Source organism: Alternaria atra (genome assembly GCF_907166805.1).
Source record: "Alternaria atra isolate CS162 genome assembly, contig: 25, whole genome shotgun sequence".
NCBI classification, from domain to species: Eukaryota; Fungi; Ascomycota; class Dothideomycetes; order Pleosporales; family Pleosporaceae; genus Alternaria; species Alternaria atra.
Genome location: NW_025091323.1, coordinates 3,090,388 through 3,113,925, shown reverse-complemented (window position 1 = coordinate 3,113,925; position 23,538 = coordinate 3,090,388). Strand labels below are relative to the sequence as shown.

Here is a 23,538-nt window from a genome sequence, read left to right as displayed (position 1 = left end):
TGCAACCAAGTCATGGAAGGTCTGGATTGCAAGGCAGACGCGTTGGGGGTATCATTTTCTCTGCTTTCTAATATCCAGTCTTGAGCTCGTACATAGACTCACGAATGCCTCACCAGGCATCAAAGTTACCAAAGCCACTCGTCTTGGCCTTTTTCTTGACTGGTGCAACATCCTCTTCGTCATCCACGTATCCGACTATCTCGTCATCGCCCTGGTTTTGTATCTCCTGTTTTGCGGCCTGGAGATACTTGCCTACGCCGAGACCTTCTCCAGTGCCATTGTCCACTGTGCCGTCTGCGCGTATGCGCTTACCGGTCCACGTTGTTTTGTCGTCGGCTGTGCCGCCTTGCCTCTTGATCTCTTCAGCTTCTATTTCTTTGTTTTCCTTGTCTTTGCGTTCTTTCTGCCATTCTTCGAAGGGGTCTACGAAGACTACTACATCGAGAATCTCAATATCATCGACAGGCTTATCTTTCTCGCCTACTTCCGCTATCTCCATTGAACGCAGCGTTGTGTCCAGACCACCTACTACTCGTGCAAAGATAGTGTGTTTGCGGTCGAGATGCGGGACAGCGCGGTACGTAATGAAGAACTGACTCGTGTTGGTACCTTTGCCCTTGTTCGCCATACTGAGTACACCTCTGGCGTTGTGCCTCTCTGGCCCCTCGAACTCATCCTCGAATGGCTTACCCCATATACTCTGCCCGCCTCTTCCAGTGCCTGTCGGGTCACCACCTTGTATCATGAAGCCCTTGATGTTCCTGTGAAAGATGGTGTGGCTGTAGTATCCTTTCTGTGCCAGCTTGACGAAGTTCCATACCGCGCGCGGTGCGTATTCGGGGAGTAGTTCGACGTTGAGATCGCCGAGTGAGGTGGATATTCGCGCGTAGCCCTTGTTCTTTATGCGCTTCGGCTTGAGCATGTAGTCTTCATCAGAGAGGAGGGCGCGTTCGCCGGAGGTGTGTGGTGTGACGCCAGTCGAGGTAAAGGATGCAGCAGCTTTGCCGGAAGTGTACACGGCCGCGTTATATGCCGGTTTCTTGGGCTCTGCGGACGTTGATGCTGCTGTACCATTCTTGGGCAAGTTCGCAAGCGCTTTCGATGTAATCCCACTTTGCTCCTTGATCTTCCTGTTTTCGCGCGCTTTCGCCACTGCTTCTTTCGCCTTGATGATCTTTGCCGCGTTGCCCAGAGCCTCCTTGTTCACACCGCTCTCCGCTTCTGCCACTACTGTGTCTCCGTCCTTCACATGCTTGTATGAGCTAAAGTCTCTTGATTCGATACTCTGGGGATCCTGGAGCGTGATGATGTCCTTCCGTGTGAATGCCTCGTCGCTGACCAGATCTTGCCAATTCTTCGCCTTGATGTTGAGCCTCTCCACGGTATCCCACGCGAAGACATTGCCGCTTTTCCTCAGCGCAACGATATGCGTGTTGTCTGTGAAGACCTTGTATGTGACTGGGTCTACATATTCGCCGTCCTCGTTCTTCGTGAAGTTCAGCGTGATGAGGTCGGCACGCTTCAATGGCGTTCCGTCGACAGGATTCGTATCGGGGTGTTTAGACAGCCACGTGAGGATGTGAGTGAGGTCAAAGATAGTTCCTGATGACGTGCACACGGGGTCTGTAAACGGCTGGAGGGAGACGGCGCAGTAGTTGAAGGGCAAGCGCTTGAAGGTTGAGGACAAGCCGGCAGCAGAGGCTCGATTGGCGCTGTTTGCGCCGCGCGCGTTGCCAAATGCATCTGAGGAGGACCACTCCGAGTGCGTGATATATAGCTTGTCGGTTCCTTTTCCCATGTCGAATATATGTAGCGGTGGATGATGTTATTCGACAAGTATTGCGTGAGGCGCAAAATGCCTGTAGAGGTGACGCGCCGGCGATCAACGACCCTAGCGCGGCCCCACACATGAGGATCCACATCCGTGGCGCTCTTACCTCTCACGACTTTACCTCAGTCGACGCGGATTTTCAAGTCAATTCCTCAGAATGACCGACATGAAGCCGGGTGGTAACTTGGAGGGGCTGTGCCTTGAGTTGGGTTTTCGGTTGGCCAGCACGACGATGCTCAGCCACCTACAGAAAGGCTGCTGTCTTCTGTGGTGACACTCCAGCCCTTCACAAAGCTCCTCAGTAACATATACACTCGCTTTATGCAAGGAAGGAGATCGTGCCACCTCTTCAAGCCATGTCAGCAATTTATCAGTCTGCTCCGCTGGGCCCACATCCTACCATCAACACCCGATTGCTCAAACTCGAGCTAGACCCTTCACCAGACAGGGTCTCATCGATGATCTTTGTTCGACTCCATGTTACCTCTTTGGATGACGAACCATCCTAAACCGCCGTCTCGTATGTATGGGGAGCGAAGTCACCCACAAAAGAGATTCTGCTCAACGGATAACCTTTTACTGTACGCTTGAATCTCTGGGATCTCCTCAATCAACTGCGGGACGTAAAGTACGATCATTACCTCTGGATTGATGCTCTTTCGATCGACCAAGAAAACGACCGCGAGAAGAGCCACCAAGTTGCCATTATGGGATCTTTATATAAGCGGGCAGAGACGACGATAGCTTGGCTTGGTGTCCCAACCGAGGATGTTGCGAGAGATATCCAGTGTCTGACGAAGGGGTTTTCACAAGACAAACTCGCAAGTACAGACTTGTCTCAGCACTCTGCAGGCCTTGGATGCCTTTATACTCACCGCTACTGGACTCATACATGGATTATGCAAGAGTCTGTGCTCTCAGCCAACGTCATTCTTTGGTGCGGCCAATGCACCATACAAAATAAAATGCTTAGGGGTTAAGCTCCCACGTGTTTTTAAGATATCTAGTTAACTTCCTGATAGTACGTTCTTTCGTTATCGTATATATTAGCTCAAGTAAGAGGATTTAGTAACAGCGTCCATTGTCCTGCTTCCTACGTAGGCAGCTGTGAGGCAGCGTTGAACATCCTCTTATATATGTAAGAGGCAAAGCTCTAAACCAATGCGTCAAATGTCTTACTCTAGATTACTGTTTGCGCTAATAGCTCAATAGTGGCTCAACATTAAATGCCTGGACCCCGCCGAGGGCTATGATGTGATCCATGTTGGAACAACAGCCTGGGCCATAATTTCCGAGGAATCTCGTCCTCAGGACAAAATGTTTAACCTAAACATGTTGCTGTCCATGACGTGGGAAACCAGCTGTTTTGATCCACGCGATCGTATATTTGCATTGCTTTCACTACTTTCTCCACGAGAATCCGAGCTATGGGTTATCACACCGCACTACGAGAATTCCACCCAAACACTTTTCGAGGAGCTATGCAGTGTGTTCCAGAATCCTAAGTTGGATGTTGCAAGAGGCGGGGACAAGCTAGAGGATTGGAAACGTAAACTGTGCCATCTCTTGCTTCTGTAGGCTCCTACGGGAATCTATGCTTAATACCAATTGATGGTGTATACATGGCATCGATACAACTTGTTTCTAACTGCGAATGTACGTTTCCTGTTCTTTCAGTGTGCACGATTGCCCTGTTAATCTAGAATCAAAATACATTAGTAGTTTATCGATTGATCACTCAATCACTGAAATCACACAGCCAACAGCAAAAGACATTAACCAGACTCGCTCAAATTCATCTATATACAAACTGGAATGCTCCTATCCTAAAGCGTCAAGGAACACCCCCCGTCTTCCATCCAACTAATTACAGTATATAAAACAACAACTCAAGTAAATGAGTGTATGGTAGGTCAGTTATGTACAGAACTAAAGGAGTGGCATCAAACCCATCGTGATGGATCCTGAACCGAGCTCACTCTATTCATACTCTTGTGTTTCCCTCTCACCCCCGTGAATTGCCCAGCAAACCACAAGTTGTTCTTGTTATCGTATCTCTCTCAAATATTATATTAATCCAACTCTTGTTTTGTCGTACGTGTATCGAGATTGCTGATGCCCTGGGCCATGAAGAGAAAAGCATGATGATGAGATGCTTACTCAGGCTTTCCGAGGATACCGCGGGCCATGTGGCGCTTGCGGAGGTTGTACTCAACAGCGCGCTTCTTGGCCGCAGTGCTCTGGGTGAAGGCAGCGGAGCCACCAAAGGGACCGGCGAGGGCAGAGTTCTGCATGCGGACGATGCAGACGTTGCTGGCACCGCCGGCGGTACCCTGGCAGGTCATGCCAGCGGGCATCTGGACCTTGACGGGGAAGTCCATGACGGACGCGGCAGAGAGACCTCCAATACCGATACCGGGGACGTTCTGGGTGACAGTGGCGTCCTGGAAGGCAGCGGGGTCGGTTCCACCGGAGGTGGCGTCGATCTGAGCGGTCAGTGGGCCTGCACCGTCCTGGTTGACTTGGTGGAAGGTCATAGTGATTGTGCCGTCGTCGGCGGTGGTGGGAAGACCAGAGGTAGCTCCGGTACCAGCGGCAGCGGCAACACCCTGCTCAGTGGTTCCCTTGGGGGTCTTGGTACCAGCGGCAGCAGCACCACCAGCGGCAGCACCAGCGCCTCCAGCGCCACCAGTAAGAGCGTCGAGAAGACCACGCTTGTTGTTGGCAGCAGCACCGGCTCTAGTAGCACCAGTAGCACCATTAGCACCAGTAGCGGCACCAGCACCGGTAGCAGCACCAGCGCCGGCAGCTCCAGTAGCAGCGCCACCAGCACCACCTCCCATGAACATGGCGATAGCAGCACCAGCGTCAACGGCACCGCCACCCTGAGTGCGTCCGAGAGCAGAGGCCTTGCCACCCATCTCACGGTTACGGATGATGGAAGTATCAGCCTCAGAGCCGCAGAGGGGAGAGGCGCAGTCACGAGGAGTACCGTCCTGGACGGAAAGACCAGGCATGTTTACGCCATTGGCACCCTGGATCTCAGAGACGACACCGTGGGCCTGGACGGAGGCGGCAATAGCAGCAACGATAGCGAGAGAGTAACGCATCTTGATGGATATGGAGTTGGATTATAAAAAGGTTGTTGAAGATTGGAAAATAAGGACTGTGATGTCGAAAGGATTGATTGAGAAAGATGTAAATGAGTAGTGAATTAAGCAAGCGACCGGCGCAAGAATGTAATTAGAAGGACGGAAAAGAATAAAAGAAGCGAGTCTGGTTGATTGAAATGTTGAGTGATGGTGATATTGACTCTAGGAGGACGAGCAGAGAGGTTTATATACAACTCTCTGGTGATGGATTTGATGCTGCCGAAAGCTTAGCATAGACACAAGCATTCGCCGGACTGTGTCTCCGATCTACCAAGGAAGATAGCGCCCGCGGCCCCTTGCTGCCATGGCCAAACACGATGATGGCGGTGGAGGGAGGCTGTGATACTGGGAGCACAAACTCAGAACGGAGAGCTGAGACGATGCTGGTCGAACGATGGTCAGGGTTACTCCACTATGATCCATTCCGCTAGGATCTCCACTGCGGGAGAATCATCTCCAGAAGCTTGGTTCAGGATTTGCTAAGGCTTGTTCGGAACAACGATGTCGCGTTGTGGCAGTGTGCATTGACGTTTGGTATCTGAGAAGGCACATCACCCGCAGATGTGTATCAGCAGCCAGGTTTCGTTCTAAACTCGGCGATCGAAACGGTATCTTGAGAACAACGTTTCGTAGGTACCATCTCTTCGTGTTGTTACTACGAGATACAGAAACTGTGCATTCGTTCGCTGCTTGTAGTTGCATACCAGAAGGAAGCAACAAAAGGGTTCTGTCGCCGTTGCCGGAAACTATTCACCGCTTTGTCGTTCGTGAACGGTTAGCTAGCAATCCGGCCGAGGTGGGAAGGCCATGGTTGTTTCAGTAGCGGGTTTTGAAACTTTAAAGTTTAGCATCGTTCGAGGGCTAGCGCGTTGCTTCTTGCCTCAACTTCAGTCACGGATATTTCCGAAACCTTGAAGCGGCCTCGAGCAGGACCATGACTGGAATTCGACACTTCCACTTGCTCCACTGCAACACTGTAATAGCAAAGAAGGTTTATCGTGACAGCTTCGAGAACGTAGAGCGGTCAGATGGTCCAGCAACATGCAGGTTCTGAATGCAGAATTCTATGCATCAACTCCCACGGCGTTTCGCTATGTTCTGTCCGGCTCTAACAAGGCTTGTAAGAGCCCCGCCATATGGAGCAGTAACTGCAGTAGCCGCATCGTGAGGCAAGCGCTGCAGTCGCAGAAACTGTCCGCCTAAAAATTACAGTATCACTGTCAACAACACTGGTCATCTTTGCAGGCAAGCCTTGAATCAATGCATCAGTGTACCTTACTTCGCCCTACTGATCAATTCTATGTCGACCTCTAGCATCCACAACCTTTTTGTGCAATACGGCCTCGCACTGCCTTCTTCGTCTTCTTCTTGGTCAACTTCTAGTTACCTAACTGTCCTTGTGCCCAAGCCCGGAAGTCCCTAACCTCTTTGATCCATACATATCGCACGCATATCTCCTGAAGCTCAAAGAAGAGTGATGTCGCTTCCAGGAAACCCTTGCTGATCGAACTCTTGATGAACAGTAGCAGTATGATGACGGCACGGCTTTGCGCTTCCTTCCCGTACTCTACAATTGGGATGCCGTTGCCAACGCCGTTGGTAGGACCATTGGTCGTTGTATCCTGCTGTGACGTTGGAGGAGGCGCCTCCATCTTCTCTATGAGCCGCAGTGCGTGTTGTATATAATGAAGGGTAACGTCTTGACCGTCGATGCCGAGGTCCTCGAAGGTGCGATTGACGTGGAGTTTCGTAAGGAAGTCGAGCGATGGGATCTCGAGTGGGAGATGCTCGAGTTCTTGAACGGCCTGTTCAGGTTCTTCCTTGAGCTTTCGAAGTATAACATCGTCCCATGACTGTGAGCTGTCAACTTCTTGCGCTTGACCCTTGTGCAGCGACTTCTTCTCTTTCGCCGTTGGTATGGGCTTTTGAGCAGGCCGTTCAGAAGCTCGTACTTGCGACTCGGGCAGCTTGTCCCAGACTTCTTCCTCAACAAGCATCTGCATGTACGGCAGCGGATCGAATGCTGCTAGCGCATCCTCGTCGTGTAGCTTCGCAAGTATTGTTTGTGGCGTCGCTTGTGAAGACGATGGTTCCTCCGATAGTAACACTGTGATGTATCTCGCCCTAGTTTTCCGGATGTCCGCTGTAGAGGGTCCGGCCTTCGTGCCGCTGCTAGTGAGCGTATCAACATGCTCCTTGGCTGACTCCTCGTTGGTCTTCATGAGAGCCTCCACCCAGTGCGTCAAGTAAGGTTTGTGTCTCATGGATATCTCTTCATGTGCCTTCCAGAGCTTGTATTCGCAGTTCAAGATCACCACGAGCACTTGTAGACTCGGCTCTAGCTTCGCCCGCTCGACGTATGCATCGAGTGTATTTTTGACCCGTATCGACTGGAAGAAGGGCGCGACATCAACGCTGAACGAGTGGGAAGCTGCATCAAGATCGCGGATCGCGTCGTCATTTGATTTGGTCGGGTCGCTAAGAGCGTTGATTTCGGCGGCTGTAAGCGTAGCTGTCATAAAGCTCATATTGGGCGGTATTTATATCGCGCCTTGCGCTTCAAACGATAGGAATAGGGTGAGTGATACGTTTCGGACTGGAGGGAATACATAAGGGTCGAAATGGGCGAGGTGTCACGGTCGTGAATGCTGGTGCGGAGCGCGTGAACCTTGGAAAGAACGGCGAGGCACGTGCCAAGCATCGCATCGTGCCCTTGATTCAGCCACACATCGGACTGGGGAAGGGTGCGCGTTAAATATGAGCACCGGTTATTGGGCGCGCACTGTCGACTCCTGAGTGGATGACTGCTGATAAGCCGTATATTTAGATGGTTAGTATTGGCACTATGGCCATGGCCTTGACCAACTCCAGAACGAAAAGCATCCTTGCTATTATATTGTCTGCATTCACTACAGATGAGACGTTGATGCAAATGCAACAATAATAATATCGAATCTGTTGTCGCATTCGAACTTCACAGCGAGAAATTATGAACTTGTTTGTAGAATGTTGGATTAATTCTCATTACAGCACGCTCGTAGGAACACACCAGGATACTCGCAAGAAAGCTCAAGAGAGTCCTAGGGAACCAAGACGGCGTAACCTAAAGCTATTCATGACATTACGGACGGAGCCAAGCCAAGCCACCTTCACCCGACCGGAAGCTCGGATAACCCCCATGCTAAGCAGTACCTAGCATCGCAAATATCGATAGATGTTGGCGAGAGTCGAGTATCGGTAAAGTGTTGACGTTGGCGAAAAAAGATGAAGATGGGTATCGAGATGTGACGTTGATCGTCAAGCCGCTATCGCGGCATCGTGAAGGATGTTTGCGCGCCCCCGCTAAAACTTGAATATGATGTACAGAGCGTGGATGATACCCTGGATTGGTCGTTAGTAACGTGTTCATCAGTCGTGGTGTGTAAACCGGAACTCACCGGAATGTAACCGAGGACGGTCAACAGGATGTTGATAAGGAAATCAGCGTTGCATCCGCGCTCAAGGAAGACACCCAGAGGAGGCAGGATGATGGCAAGGAGGATCTTGCAAATGTCGCTGGAGATTGTTAGTATCGACGTCTGCTGCCAGTGAGGCTAGCGGTTGCTGGGGCTGACATACCTGGCGGTGAAGGGCATATTGGATGGGTTGAGTGTGTTGGAGTTGTTCTTGTATGAAGAGGTGGTTCTCTAGTACTGGAGCAGTTGTAATAGAGTGTGTATTGATGGTGTGATGAGTTGTGCCAAACAGCGGGAGCCAGGTTAGTATTTATGGCAGTGACGCGGGCAGCTCATGACCATGAGAGTGACGTAGCCAGCGAAATTTGGCAAGGATGGCAGCGATGCCGCGTACCCGCTGCCGGTTTTACGCGCCACACCCTGTGGCTGGCGTCATACGTCCGAGTGTTCCGACTCACAAAGCAAGTTGCGCGATCAAACTTCCAAGCAGCGCTTCCAGGTGGAAATTGCATGTAAAGCCATGCGTGTGACGCATGCCACGTTCCGAGACTGTGGAGAAATGCATCGTGATACTTGGTCTATCCTGGATTCACCTGCGGACGTCTTTCCGAGCCTCATCTGTTAGATGTTCATGTCTTTGGACGGTGAAAGAAGCTCCTGGCTAAGAGGCCTGGACCGTGTACCAGCCACACCAGCTACGCAAGCTCGACGACCATGTGCCGTCGATCCACCACCCATCACCTCGCGTCAAGCGCCGCTAACGATGATGTCAAGCCTCAACATGTGGCGTATGCTTCTATTCATAGCTAGGTGTGGCTAATATCTGGGGGTTAGGTCGACCGATTGGAGCTCTCATTCCACTTTGACCAGCCCTGTTGAACCCTCTGTGGGTTTGGCGTAAGGGACGCAACTCCGCAATTTTCTTTCACAAAGTCCCTAGCAATGGGTAGCGCAAAGCTATGCACGGATAGATCGCCGGCGAGCTTGGCGTTGTGCCAACTGTGCATCTCTCGAGGAACATGCCGGTGTGTGGCTGGAATCGATCGGAATTGCTTTGCACATCGAGATATTTGTGAACATGGACAACACACTAGAGATATGCATTCGAAGCACGCTATCCTTTGAAAAAGAAAAAAAGCATCTTTCTTCCGTGTGAAGCTTTAGAAACGAGCTTATTGAGTTATAGCTAACATATTTTTCATGTGTTTTGCAACCACAGCGCAAGTCTCGAAGAAACAGGGCGTATCATCCATCGGGTATCAACCAATCCAAAGTCCATCATACACGTTTATCCTCTCCAAAGGAGATTTTCACACCAAATCATCGGCTTAACGGCTCTCAGCCTCGGCCTGCTTCTGCAAATCCGCCTCAACACCCCTCTGTCTTGCCTTTCCCTCATCATGCTGCCGTTGCGCCTCCTCCTTCTGCGCCGCATTACCCGTTAGACCTGCAACCGCACCCCCGACAGCACCACCAAGTCTATCTCCAATACCCTTACCCAGATCGTTAACCTGTCCAGCAGCTTCTTGCTCCTTGCCCTCCTTGTTCTGTTGGATACCCTGTTGCTTGATACCCTCGGCGCCGACGAGACCACCGAATGCTTCTTTGGCAGCGCCCATGTTTTGGTTCCATGAGCCTTCTGTGCGGTCCGAGTTGTCCTTTGCGACGCCGCCCGAGGGTGTTACGGAGAATGGACCGGCTTTGGCGGCGGAGTGGGAGAGGTCGTGTTCGGCGGCAGCGGTATCCTTACGGTTTTCGCCTTGGGCCTGGTAGGGTTAGTATGTGCATTCCGAGAGGAGAGACTAGCTTGACTGACCTTGTCGGCGGTATTGCCTGTGAGAGAGCCGATGGCGCTCTGGACAGCGCCTGCGGCTTGGTCCAAGTAGGATTGAGGAGTTGAGGTCTGGTCCTTGTTTGAAGACATGATTGTGTTGTTGCGTTTGTGGTTTAATTTGAAAATCTAAGTGTTTTATGAGGGCTGTAGCTGTATGGAGCCTTGAGTCGTTATCGCGGTGGGTTATATATATATCCCTCTGTTTGTTTGGCAAGTTGCTGGAGCATGTGAAGTATGACGTCATGCCCCACGCGTTGGGCTCTCGCGACGCGCAACTTTGCCCTGCGCGGGAGATCTGACGAAGGTGGCGCTTGAAAACGCGACATGTGCAACACTCGTGGTCTGTTTCACAATGTTCGTGGGTCTAGATGACATCGCTTTAGGGATCAAATGATCTTTTGACATGTACTATGATGCAATTGTAGATATTTCACCGAGTAGACACCGGCCATCCATGAATATCAGTAATTCATGGCCAGGGCATGGGGCATGAGTGAGTCGAGAGCAAATTGCTAAAACATGAAAATATATTTGCTCGTGCAGATGTGTCGAGAAGGGTATGTTCGTCCCAAATCCAAACGCCAGAAAGAGATTGCTTTTGAGGGTCTTGTTCTCATCCATCACCAATGACAGATACCTCCCTCGCTATCATCAACACTCCAAGTACCAGCAAGACCAACAATCTCAACTTGCCCGTTGAAACCTTCTGTTATCTTGCCTAGCCGGGCAACGCCATCATCAACACCAAAGGACGCGCCAATCTCTGCTGGCCCGTTGTTAAGCAATCGCTTTGCCCACGCATCGATTGCCGGCTCGCCCGTCTCATCTCGCGCTTGCTTAAGGAAAGGAATTAAAGCTGTACCTCCTGTACCGCGGAGCTTCTTACTTCCAGTGCGAGCCATAGTATTGGCGAGGTTGACACGCTGGGTGTTTGCTTGCTTGGGCGACACCGATCGGGCGTGCGACTGTGTCTCACGCGACTTGATGATGATATACCGCGAGACGAGCTGGATGTGCTTGTCGCGCAAGCTTCGCAGCATTGCCAGGCATGCATCGTAGGCAGTTGTAAGGGCCCGGTCCTTGCGATTCAGCGTAACGTATTCTCGGATGTTTGCAACACTCTCCATGTGCTCTAGGAACCTACGGTGAGGTCCAGGCATATAGTTGCGCATATCTTGGATGAAGCCATGCGAAGGTCCAGATAAAGCTGGATTTCCTGGCTCTGTCCGCTTCTCACCGGTGGGTCTATGCTCAACCCCTAGTACGATGTCGAAGAACTGGATGGTAGAGCTCTGAGCATTGCTTCCGCCACTGAACTGCACATAGGGCTGTTGGCCACTGCCATCATCGAACATGACTCCGTTTGGAAGACCTGCGTCCGCCATGTTCTTACTTCCAGCTAGAAATGGTCGGATGCGGTGGTAGAAGACATGCGGATCACAGCTCTCGTACATGCGCTCCAAAAGAGCGCCTATCTCATCAAGCCTCTCAGCAAACGATCGTAAACACTGCACGACCGTGTTGCTGTCGCCTTGTCTAGCTGCCGCAATAGCTTTGATCATCATCGGAATAACTGGTCCAGCTCTCGCTTCGATCGCTACGGATACCAGGTAGAACCATGACTCATCCATCGAGCCAGTGAAGGTCATGTGTGTTGCAAGGTTGTCCAAGGTGTCTGTAGGCTCGCTATCGAACAGGGGCCGCCAGTTCCACAAGCACACACCTGCAAAGGTTGCTACTGGCGGAAGCTCCAGGTGTCTGCATGTTCCCAAGAACGGTATCGAGATAGAGGGTGGCACAATCTGCATAGGATTGTTAGCAATGCATCGCATCGGAAGACGTGGGTTTCCAAGACTTACATCGGATGGCCTGTCACCGCCCCAGATGTATGCGTGGGCGATGAATCCTAAAATGGAATACGCTCGCCGCCACTCAGCTTCTGTGAGAAGGAGGTCGGTCTCGAGTACTGGAAGTGCGTCGACTATCCGACGTAGCCGCCTGGCGAGGATCAAGCTCTGAAAGTTGCGTACGATCGTCTCCCATGGCTGGTAGTAGCGATCTGGTAGAACGTCGAGGGGTATTTCGTCAGGCAAGAAGCCGTTCTGGGCTGATATGTCGTAGTCGCCCAACCGAGGCAGAGCCGGAAGCATTGTGATGGTTGATGTCGAAGAAATTTGGGAGTTTTTATGCTAGAAGGACAAAGGTCTCGGTGATATCCAAAGGTGGTCGTTGATCAATCACTTGGATACTTTTCAGCCTTCGAAGGTTGGTGCGCAAGTGATGTCGCGTGATACAATCGGAGCCGGAGGATTAGTGTACTTTGACCAACGGCCGTAGAGGTAGTCGCCACCCAACAATTACCCCAGAAGTAGTCGAGGGATCGCCGAATCTTTCAAGGCACAATATGTGGAGGTTGGAGTAGGAATAACCTAATTATGTGGTGCTTGTGTGTGGGCGAAAGGAATCTAGGCTTGTCTGGTAGGTTGTCACGGAGGTGGGACCTAGGCACCAAATGAGTTGGTTCCGAGTTTGGAGGGGTTAGGCCAGAAGAACAGTAACAAACAGTTGAATTGACTAAGCTGCAACTGGAACACGAAGAGTAGTGAAACAGGCAGAGAAACAGTGAGAGAGAACCAGCAGCGTTATATTTGCCTTCCGGCCGCGGCTGCGAACCTTGGTGGATTGTGTCAAAGAAGCAGGCCGAAACGCGCAATGCTCAGTAATTGCCTAAGAGAAATCTTCGTTCCGAGCTCTCCGCGCAATCTGTTCCGTGGGCGTCACCTTGGGTCACATTAGCAATCAATTTACTCTTGGATTCGATGATTCTACTATAGGCGGAGGTAGCGCGGCTGGCCGACGGGCTACTAACTCTCCCTCCACACTAGCGTAGGTACCCTGCATGAAACGGCTGGCTGCCGAAATCGGTGAATCGGCCGTTGGAGAGGAAGCGCGGGTTAAACTGTTAAATCCGGAGATGATGGCTGAGACATGCCATGTGAAATGCACGATGATGGTTTTCGCCTCTTGTGATGAGATCACGACGCGAGAATTGAATCTTCGCACAAGGCTACACACAACCAATCCAGCGCTGTACACCTCCCCGCAAAATCCCGTTCCTGTGCTCCGACGCTACTGCAGTGGCAGCAAGCTAAGGTCGCAGATCAGGAACCGCATGTCGACCGTTGGGCTATCTGTGCATACAGTAAACTTCTTGTAGTCCTAAGAAAATGTGTTTGCTATTCCGCCGAGTCGGGATATGATGGTGGTGATGGAATCCGAGATGCTAATGACACCACATCAATGAAGTACGACGAAGCATGATGAAGAACTCTAGTGGAGCAAACGAGAACTACAACATCTATGTTTGTTTCCCGCGATACTCCAACATTACTGACTCTCCCTCCAAGGTATCCTCTCCACACCCCGCACCCATCTCCGCCTCCTCCATTCGCCCTTGCGACTCGGCGCATGGCTCTCCCATGCCCGGCGCAGAACCTCCTTCTCTTGATCTCCAATATCCCTGATGCTTCCCTTTGATCCGGTCCGCTTCTTTAACTTGGCCTTTGCGGCATTGGCTTTCTCTCCATCACTTTCAAGAACTTCGTAGTGTAAATCCGTGACCCATCGCTCACCCTCGACCTCAACTTCCACGCCTGTGACACAACGATCTTCGACCCATTCACGAGATAACAAATCGAGTGTCCACTTCTTGTCACTCCAGCGCCAGCCACGGGGTGGGAGTACGTCTTCGAAGAACGGTGTGCCACGAGGTCTGTCGCCGCTGATCCTAGAAGGCGATAAAGGGGAGTAAGGTGATGGTGAGAACATGAAGCCCTCGTACTCGCCATGCTGATCGTGTAGGGCACGGTGCTGTAATTCGAAGATTTCTACTTCGCGCGTCTCTGGTGATGTCTCCAGTTCGATGTCTGCGCGCGAGATGGTGAGGAGGAAAGAACGGCTTTCGTGCTCTGCATCGGAGATGAACTTTTCGCTCTCGGGCGTTGTGAGGAGGTCTTGAACGTTAGGGTGACCCAATGCCGTCAAAGTGTATCCGATGACGAGAAATATCGCGCGCCATGGTAGTAGATGCGCCGATATAAACAACAAAACCGACGCGACAAGTAGGATGAGATAGAGCATCGATGACAGGTTCTCATTGCTGAAGTTAGTAAGCGGTGTGATGAAGCTCAGTACAGCGTCGTGGCCGCGGCTGAAGTCCTCCATGCAGTTCTGCAGATCGCGCATGTTGCGGAAGAAGTCCTTGCTAAACTCGGGCGCAGGCTTGATCGTCTTTGCGTCTGCTAGTGGTGGTCCTCCTAAGCTTCCCCTCCACAGATCGCCATCGATATCCACCATGTTTGCCATAGGCTCCGGATGTCGGGTTAGATATGCAGGAACCATGACGAAGAACATGCCACACGCCAGCGGGAGTACAGGTAGAAGATATGGATCGACACACACAAATGTCCAGACTAGGAGAAACGAGAGGGTTTGTGTGGGCTGGACCCAGGTGAAAAGACGAATGAGTCGGTTTTGAAGAATAAAAGCAACACCAATGCGTGAGTTGAAGCGACGGAAGTTAGAGGACATGGTAGGGATACTAAAGTTGGGGCGGGCGACATAGCTTCGAGAGCGTCGGTCCTTGATTTGTGGTGTGTTCCCGCTTGGTGTTGATGAATCTGGAGACGAGCTGTCGGAGAGGTCTTCTGAGGGCAGGACTTGCGCAAGTAATCTGTAATAATCAGCTCTATCAATGATTTTTGGTCTTGTCTGGGGGGTTCTCGCGCAGAAACGTCATGGTTCGCTTGCTCGAGGGAAGGATATCCGTGATATGCAACATCATACAAAAAATCTTCGAATTCAAACAACTTACAGGTTCATCATCTTGTCTCCCACTCTACTACTGGACTCACGACTTATGTTGTCACCCAATGATTCCAGTTTATCTTTGAGCCTGCTAGCCGACAGCCGGCGCGAATGCGAATGTGGCTTTTCTGTAGTGGGAGTGCCATCGTTCGAGGCATGATGTACCTGGACCACTGGAATAGGTGTGTCGCGGTTTGCCCACGACTCTGCGTTATCGGAGCCCATGGCGTGGTTTGCACTATGCTTTTCTTGTATCTATTGATAGACAGGCGACTAGATAGATCTGAATCAGGGCCGAGGTTGTAGGCAGGTCTCGGGGTGTGATTGAGGAAGTCACACTGCTCTTGCGCGGTGTTGTAGGTAGGCGTGTCACATGTGGCTGAGTCTCGATTTCCCAATCCGTGTAGAGGTTCAGCAGCTGCCCAGCCAACCCCAAAATGGTAGTCTATCCTAGCTCTTTTGATTGCGATCTTTCAAAAGCGTGTTCTCATGGTTCGACGTGGAAGATGGAGAGGCAGGCGTGATGTTTGGTGCAGCAAGCGGATGACGCACATGCATGTGAACAGGGCGTGGCGTTGAGCTTGTGCCATGGCACGTTGTTCGTTCCGGCGGTTTTTCCCCACATGTGTCCGTGCACACTCGGGTTGTTGGTGGTGCGCAATCTTGATGATCAGGGACAGACAACCTTTCGGACTTGGAAGTACTTAGAGACTCATGGTGATTTCTATCATATTGTACGGCCTCTGCCGTACATTAGTGGTGACATGGAGACCAGGACTGTGGAGTAGCAGCGGAATTCCCGCTGTCATGTTTCGGAGCCGTATGGTACCCAACATAGACAGCACCCATAGCATACACTATAGAGTGTTCAATCATGCACATGCTGGAAGCCGTGCCATGTGCAATCAGACTAGGGGTAGTTTGGGTGGTGCAGTCGTCGTTGGCAGGTGATGGTCGCACTGCTTGGAGTACAGCTACTCCGCACTGGAGCGTGGCAGCTTGACTGACATGACGACGAGACAGTAAGGCCGTTGGACGATGCGTCCGTTTCCTGGGAGAGGAGAGTTGTTTTGATAATATCCTATTCGCCGCAACGGGCAGATGCGGACAGGGGTTTTGTCAACTAGACAACCTTAGTGCCTAGTTGTGGCTTTTGCGGGCTGCCGACCCTCATTGTAACTTTGACGAACGTCGACTATCGCAGCAACGGCCACCTCGCCCCTTTGCAGCACCACAGCGCCGTGCTTTTTGCGCTGCACCATTGCTCAACCTTGAATAGTTCCGATAGCCGTTCGCTCGACTCATTACCGACCGCCGATCGCTTTCACCGCTGTAGCCGGGCCCATTCGACATGTCGGCATAGGTCTCCCTCGGTGCCCAAGCTCGACGCTTGGAGACCATCTCGGCGTTCTTTGAAAGAGGAAGACTTTTTTTTTGAAGCATCTCGTGACTACAGAGCTTGAACTGTCCGTGTCGTCACCACTAGCTGTGGAGCTGACATCTGTGGACCATGGCGACGCAGCCGCGAACTACAACTCGGACCATGGAATCGACCAACGTGCCCGAACGGTCAGGGTCCAACATGTCCGAGGATTCTAGTGGCTCCTCAGGTACGAAAAAGCATTTGGGGGGGAGTCGCGTAATGCGACGTCGTATCGAATGGAGCTAACCCTACCTCATCAGAAGATCGCGTACGCAAGTTCCAGAAGACGGGCGACCAGGGCAGCCGCCTGCGCAAGACGAGTGCATCCAATGCCATAAGTGCAGCACGACCGCTGCCTACCATCAACAACAACGCCGCAGGACGAGGCAGGGCCAAGGTGCCGTTGGGCCCCCGCGAGCGGCCCCAGGACTTCAACAAGCAGAGGTACGACGCCGCAGCCTCAGCCTACATAGGTAATCTGCACGACAGATCAGCTGACGCGTGAATCAATAGAATGGCAAGCGGCGCCAGCATCGCTTCCCTCGAGACACGCTCCTTCCTCCCCACGCCCGCGAATGAGACGACGACGACGCGCCCCGTCCCCTCGAACCCACGCTTCAGCTTCACCAAGCAACCTCAAATCAGCACTCCCGCAAAGCAAGAGTCGAACGAGAGCACTGGTTCCTATGACTTCCTGCCAGCCGTCAACTTTGATGACTTCGCCAACAGCCTCGCGTATGAGCCCGCCTTAAGCGACTTTCCTGCGCCTGGCACGTTCAAGACCAACGTGCCTGCCGTCAACACTACCCCCAACAATAACAACATGCCGTCATTCACAGGAACCCCTACCGACACGCGCCCTACACGTAGCAGCTCCTTCGTTCGCCGCTTCAGTCAGTCCACCGCGAGGAAGCCTAGTGGTGCTTCCACCGCATCTGGCTCTGACACGTCCTCAATGCCCCCTCCGCCGCCCACCAACATGGCCATCCGATCACGCCGTCAGAGCCACTTCCCTGCGCAGGCGCCCTCGAACCCGGCTGCTCGAGCCCCGAGAAAGAGTGTTGGCCCTGGAATGCTGCCAACGAGTAGCTTCGAAATGGACAGACTCGCAAATGACAACACAATGCCTCAACTCGGCCGCGCGCCTTCATTGAACAAGGGAAATAGGCGGGAAACGCTCTCTACGAACCTTAACACTACCACCACTGGAGTACCCAAGCTCCCAACTGCTGCACGTAACGCGAAAGCAAAGTCTCTACAACCACCCTCGAGGCAGCAACCGGGCCATCTGACCGTCTCCATGACTCCCGATCCAAGTACAATGCCCTTGGACCACTCCCGCTCACCTGGCAGATCTCCCGCTGCGCAACGATCATACACACCTTCGTCCGCGTCGAGCAAGCGACAGTCAACTGCACCGCACATATCTGGACTTGGAGCGCGAACCATTAGCCCCACAGACGCTCGGAGGCTGAGGAGACTGTCCATGAACCCCAATCATCCGCCAAACGGCCCAGTGGGCCCCCCTACACCCCAAGGCGATCAGACATTCGACGAGCGTGCCTTTAGCCAGTCTCCGGCCTTGGCCGTGGGAGGGAACATGACGCCCTCTTCGGCGCGTGCGACGCCCGAGCAGAAGCGCAAGTCTTATGCCTCTGGCATATCGCTTTCTTCAAACTCGAGCTTAAATTCGCTAAAGGTTGGTCCTTCATCAATACCCTTGCGCACCAATCCTGCTCCAACAAGCTCACGTTTGCCTGCGCCAAAGCCACGAAACGTACAAAGCTCAGCTGGTGGGGAACAAGAAGAGGTTCCTCCTGTACCGGCTATACCAAAAGCCTACGAGTCTCCCAAAGACCCCGAGCGCAGCAGCTTTGCATTCAATACACCAAATTCAAAGATGAACGCGCCTCCTCCAGCCTCTCAAGAAGCTGTTTCGACACCCGACACGCAACGAGCTGAACCTCGGCACAACGAGACCCTGGACGGTGAGGTTCTGAACAGGAGCACAGGGTCCATCAGACATCGAAGAGGGTTAACAGTCGGAGCTGGTTCGGAAGCTGAGAGGACGCCAATGGTACAGCAGTCCAGCAAGAAGAACCTGCAGCCAATCAGACTACCGCCGCTGAACCTGCTACCACTTGGTACACCATTCAACAATCGGATATCGTCTTTCCCTGCGCCTTCTGGCGAGGTGGATGAGCGCAATGTCACACCGCCACCTAAACGTGCGGCCAATAAAACGCCTAGTACGCCCATGACAGCCTCGAAGGCAAACTTCTTCTCAAGGAACAATCACCACGATGAATACCATAAACACTTACGTAGCAGTAGTTCAGCAATCAACCTGCGTGCAGCAGACTCCTCGCTTGATACTCACCCAAACATTGGTACGATACCTGTTCCGACCCTGAACCCGACACGCCAAGCTACCACACCTTTCTCATCGAATTCATTACCAAAGGGCAGTGGAGAGTTCGCTCGCTTGCAGCCACGACCCAGTGGTGAATACAAATCATCTGCCAAGGATGTGGAAATGCAGAGCATGGTTGCTGGACCGCGCCCATTACAAAAGAAAAATACCTCGGATTCAATTCAGACTTCTGAGTCGACAGAACCAGAAACGCCTTCCTCTGGTTCATCCTTGCGGCGAAAGCTTAGCCTTAGCGGCTGGAGGAGAGCTTCGTCAAAAGCTGCGACACATCAGTCGCAAAATCCGCAGATCCGAAAACCGGGCCCTAAGGCTGACGAACAAAGACAACAGCCCCAGCCACCCAAGCACAACGAGATGCCGCCACCACGGTTACCTGCATCTGCTACTTGGAGCGGCGCTACTGGTACAACCCCACCTCCCGCTAAAAGTGGAACCCGGCCATCCCTTGATTTTGGACGTCGCAAGACTTCTACAGCAGCGGTCGCAGCTGATACTGAGGTCGAGAAGTCAAGTGCTCGTAAACCCGTGGGTAGCGGTGGAACACGTGCTGTGTCAGGGCATACAGACCAGGCTAACAGCCAGGCGACACAGAAATCCACGTCAATCTTGACACCAATGCAACGGATGCTGGGCACGAGGGGCTCGTCGAACATGCTCAAAGCTCGTAATCTCGACCCTAATCTCGACCGGGATGATCTGTTAGCCGACGAGGAGATGAAGAAGCTTGCTTCGAAGCGGAAAGACTTCGAGCATGCGGCACGCGATGTTGACGAGCTTCGCAAGCGCGCCACGGCCAAGGAGCGTGTCACCCCAAGTGATGCTGTACGCATGGCCAATTTGAACATATTCGAGAGGGGGGAGATTATCGACTACAAGGAGGTCTACTTCTGCGGAACGAAGAACGCCAAAAAGCACGTCGGCGATCTCAATGCGCAGACAGCAAACTTTGGCTATGACGACGAACGTGGCGATTACAATATTGTCCTGGGAGACCATCTCGCCTACAGATACGAAGTCGTCGATGTGCTTGGAAAGGGTAGTTTCGGACAGGTTGTGCGCTGCGTAGACCACAAGACGGGAGGGCTCGAAGCGATCAAGATCATTCGTAACAAGAAGCGGTTCCATCAGCAAGCTCTTGTCGAAGTCAACATTCTCCAGAAGTTGCGCGAATGGGTAAATAAATTTCATTCATCTTACACGGACAACATGCTAACATATCCCAGGACCCCGACAACAAGCACAGTATGATCAACTTCACTCAGAGCTTCTACTTCCGCGGCCATCTCTGCATCTCTACTGAGCTTCTCGGTATGAACCTGTACGAGTTTATCAAAGCATACGAATTCAAGGGCTTCTCTCTACGTCTGATCCGCCGGTTCTGCAAACAGATGTTGGCCTCGTTGACTCTTTTGAAGACTCAGAAGGTTATTCACTGCGATTTGAAACCGGAGAATATTCTACTTGCGCACCCGCTACACTCAGAAATCAAGGTCATCGATTTTGGATCCAGCTGCTTCGAGACCGAGAAGGTCTACACGTACATCCAGTCGCGATTCTACCGATCGCCTGAGGTCATCCTTGGTATGAGCTATGGACTGCCGATTGACATGTGGAGTTTGGGTTGTATTCTTGCCGAGCTGCTCACTGGTTACCCTATCTTCCCCGGAGAGAATGAGCAAGAGCAGCTTGCTTGCATCATGGAGATATTTGGGCCTCCAGAGAAGCATCTCATCGAGAAGAGTAGCAGGAAGAAGTTGTTCTTTGACTCGCTTGGCAAGCCCAGAGTTACGGTCTCTTCGAAAGGCCGCAGGCGAAGGCCAAGCTCGAAGACACTACAGCAAGCTCTCAAGTGTGATGACGAGGCTTTCCTCGACTTCATCACGCGCTGTTTACGATGGGATCCCGAACGTCGAATGAAGCCCGATGAAGCGCTGCAGCATGAGTTCATCACCGGCGTGCGTAAAACCAATCAACAACGACGACCTTTCAACAGCTCCTCCGCTGTTTCTTCGCCTGCAAAGCGAGTGCCGCCGCCGCAATCGGCGCAGCCACGCGTCCGACCCCTTCCGGAGCCTCCAGTGTCTAGCTTCAGCCGGGGGACCGCAGCCAGCGGTCAGCGTCAGGTGTCCAACAGCAACTCCCCTGTGAAGACGTCTGCTCCTGCAAGGCGCCACTCCACGGTGCAAGGACTTGCACCTGGAGCAGCGGGTACTAAGCGTGCCGCAAATGGAGCACCACTCAATGCTACAAGTGGAAGCGGCCTGCCGCGCGCAGCCCAGCGAAGTGTATCAGGCAAGCCAGACCTCGCTTCGGCTGCGGCCATTGCCAGTCTCGTAAGTCCCAGGCTTCACGGCTAGCCTCATGTTGATAAGCCGCTGACAATGTTATAGAAAACGCACACATAAACTTACGAAACCGGGAGATATTCTCAATATAGATTAACGATTACTTGGGCATCTCATGAGGTTTCTTACTATATAATATTAGGGTCTTACCCTGCTGGCAGCCTCGGGGTTGGATTGCCAGGGACTTTTGTGCAGATGTGGTTGCGGATGTTATGTTTTCCCATTCAGCGACGTTTATACCCCTGAAAAAGTCTCCAGCTTGAGCATTATTTTCAACAGGTGTATTGGTGGGTTTCTTGGATAGTGGAAGAGGGCAGTGAATCTTGATATGAACAGCATTATAGGGCGTTGTAACAAGATAGATATCTTCTTCTAGAATTTGTAATGTGATGGGTGCGGGGTTTTACGATCTCAACGATGAGCGCTGCCTGTCTTTGCGTGACTATGCACTTGGGCCGAGTCGCAGCCTCTGGTGATGTCAATGCGTTATCGATAAGCCTGTCGCGAATTTGACAATAGCGACTTTCGCTCTACAGCCCTCACCACGCGACAATCCTTTTATGATACCCAGTCCTTCTTTCCTTACTTTCATTGAAAATGCCTCGCGATCCGCTCATCGGCCTCGTTGGCAAGCCATCATCCGGCAAATCGACTACTCTGAACAGGTGCGCAATGCCCCTCCACCCCTCCTTCGTGGATCTTTCTGACATGTGTTGCATGGCAGTTTGACAGATGCTACCTCCAAAGTCGGTCCGTACACATATAAACATGCTGGAAGCTATGTAGGCTGATTACAAGTAGGTAACTTTCCGTAAGTCGTCCCTATCCAACCTGCTCCATGCGCCAGCGCAGCGCACATCACCTTACTGCTCTACCGCCACTACCACGATCATCCTACCGTCAGCTCCTAATGCTATTCATCCAGATTTACGACCATCGACCCCCAGCGTGCCATCGGCTACCTTCAAATTGAATGCCCCTGCGCCCGCCTCAACCTCGCCGACCGTTGCAAACCCAACTACGGCGGCTGTGTCGAAGGACGGCGATCCGTTCCTATAGAACTTCTTGATGTTGCTGGTCTCGTGCCAGGCGCACACATGGGCAAAGGTCTCGGAAATAGGTTCCTGGACGACTTGCGACATGCAGATGCACTGGTACATGTAGTGGACGTGAGCGGGACGACCGACGCAGAAGGCAAGGCGACAAGAGGTTACGACCCAAGTCAGGATATCGTTTGGCTGAGGAGCGAGATTGTGCGATGGATACAAGGCAACCTCATGGAGAAGTGGGGCAGTATCAAGAGGAGGCATGTCGCTATCAAGGCTACGGCTGTCGAGACACTACAGAACCAATTCTCGGGTTACGGGTCAACGTCTAGTGTCGTCGCACGCTGTCTTGATCGCCTTGCCCTCAAGGAGCCACTACAGGACTGGTCGGACGAGACCATCGAACGAGTCGTAAACGCCTTCACTGACGAGAAGTTCCCTACTGTCATCGCTCTCAACAAGATCGATCATCCCGACGCCGACAAGAACATAGCGAAAATAGCGAAAACTGCGGATCCAAAGAGTATAGTGCTGTGTAGCGCGATATCTGAAGTCTTCCTGAGGAAATTGGCGAAACAAGGCTTTATCAAATACACAGAGGGCAGCGAGTTTGTCGATACAAGAGAAGATCTGATCGAACAGGGTGATCCGGATGGAGGAGGACTGAAAGAGTTGGACGAGAAGCTCAAGACACGTATCGAAAATCTCAAAGACATGGTTCTTTACCGTTTCGGAAGCACGGGTGTCGTACAAGTACTGTCCCGAGCTGCAGAACTCCTTGGTCTAGTCCCAGTCTTCCCGGTCCGGAATATTCACACGTATACCAGCGGTAGTGCGAGCTCGACGGCGGTGTTTAGGGACTGTGTGCTTGTTAAAAAAGGCAGTACGGTGGGCGATGTGTACAGGAAGGTTATGGGTGATGCACCAATGGCGTATGTGGAGACTGAAGGTGGGAGGAGAGTTGCAGAGGATGATGTTGTCGCTGTGGGAAAGAACGACGTGAGTGCTTTGTCCGAGTGATAAGAGACATGGTGCTAACGAAAGACAGATATTGAGCTTCAAGGTTGGAAGGGCATAGTGAAGCATTGCTTTTCTTTTGTCTTAGGAAATGATTCTCAGGCAATGAGAAAGTCGGGTATCACAACTCTCAAT

General features: G+C 52.1%; 8 protein-coding genes across 8 annotated transcripts; 2 read left to right on the top strand and 6 right to left on the bottom strand.

The window, feature by feature from the left end:
- Positions 1–109: 109 nt before the first annotated feature.
- Positions 110–1,798, bottom strand: ALTATR162_LOCUS6093 (uncharacterized protein; the record flags this gene model as incomplete). The annotated part of the gene is made up of 1 exon (XM_043313714.1): positions 110–1,798. The coding sequence occupies one exon, from the start codon at positions 1,796–1,798 to the stop codon at positions 110–112; it is 1,689 nt and encodes a 562-aa protein (XP_043169649.1).
- Positions 1,799–3,987: 2,189 nt separating this feature from the next.
- Positions 3,988–4,941, bottom strand: ALTATR162_LOCUS6092 (uncharacterized protein; the record flags this gene model as incomplete). Its single annotated transcript, XM_043313713.1, has 1 exon — positions 3,988–4,941. One exon carries the CDS (start codon positions 4,939–4,941, stop codon positions 3,988–3,990), a length of 954 nt encoding a protein of 317 aa, XP_043169648.1.
- Positions 4,942–6,362: 1,421 nt separating this feature from the next.
- ALTATR162_LOCUS6091 (uncharacterized protein) lies at positions 6,363–7,511 on the bottom strand (the record flags this gene model as incomplete). The annotated part of the gene is made up of 1 exon (XM_043313712.1): positions 6,363–7,511. One exon carries the CDS (start codon positions 7,509–7,511, stop codon positions 6,363–6,365), a length of 1,149 nt encoding a protein of 382 aa, XP_043169647.1.
- A 2,255-nt stretch (positions 7,512–9,766) lies between these two features.
- Positions 9,767–10,362, bottom strand: ALTATR162_LOCUS6090 (uncharacterized protein; the record flags this gene model as incomplete). Its single annotated transcript, XM_043313711.1, has 2 exons — positions 9,767–10,204; positions 10,255–10,362. 2 exons carry the CDS (start codon positions 10,360–10,362, stop codon positions 9,767–9,769), a joined length of 546 nt encoding a protein of 181 aa, XP_043169646.1.
- A 530-nt stretch (positions 10,363–10,892) lies between these two features.
- Positions 10,893–12,422, bottom strand: ALTATR162_LOCUS6089 (uncharacterized protein; the record flags this gene model as incomplete). The annotated part of the gene is made up of 2 exons (XM_043313710.1): positions 10,893–12,074; positions 12,132–12,422. The coding sequence occupies 2 exons, from the start codon at positions 12,420–12,422 to the stop codon at positions 10,893–10,895; spliced, it is 1,473 nt and encodes a 490-aa protein (XP_043169645.1).
- A 1,237-nt stretch (positions 12,423–13,659) lies between these two features.
- ALTATR162_LOCUS6088 (uncharacterized protein) lies at positions 13,660–15,363 on the bottom strand (the record flags this gene model as incomplete). Its single annotated transcript, XM_043313709.1, has 2 exons — positions 13,660–15,004; positions 15,146–15,363. The coding sequence occupies 2 exons, from the start codon at positions 15,361–15,363 to the stop codon at positions 13,660–13,662; spliced, it is 1,563 nt and encodes a 520-aa protein (XP_043169644.1).
- A 1,318-nt stretch (positions 15,364–16,681) lies between these two features.
- Positions 16,682–21,400, top strand: ALTATR162_LOCUS6087 (uncharacterized protein; the record flags this gene model as incomplete). Its single annotated transcript, XM_043313708.1, has 5 exons — positions 16,682–16,748; positions 16,822–17,005; positions 17,075–20,168; positions 20,219–21,328; positions 21,386–21,400. The coding sequence occupies 5 exons, from the start codon at positions 16,682–16,684 to the stop codon at positions 21,398–21,400; spliced, it is 4,470 nt and encodes a 1,489-aa protein (XP_043169643.1).
- Positions 21,401–21,937: 537 nt separating this feature from the next.
- ALTATR162_LOCUS6086 (uncharacterized protein) lies at positions 21,938–23,464 on the top strand (the record flags this gene model as incomplete). The annotated part of the gene is made up of 5 exons (XM_043313707.1): positions 21,938–22,005; positions 22,065–22,090; positions 22,142–22,151; positions 22,266–23,385; positions 23,435–23,464. 5 exons carry the CDS (start codon positions 21,938–21,940, stop codon positions 23,462–23,464), a joined length of 1,254 nt encoding a protein of 417 aa, XP_043169642.1.
- Positions 23,465–23,538: the final 74 nt, after the last annotated feature.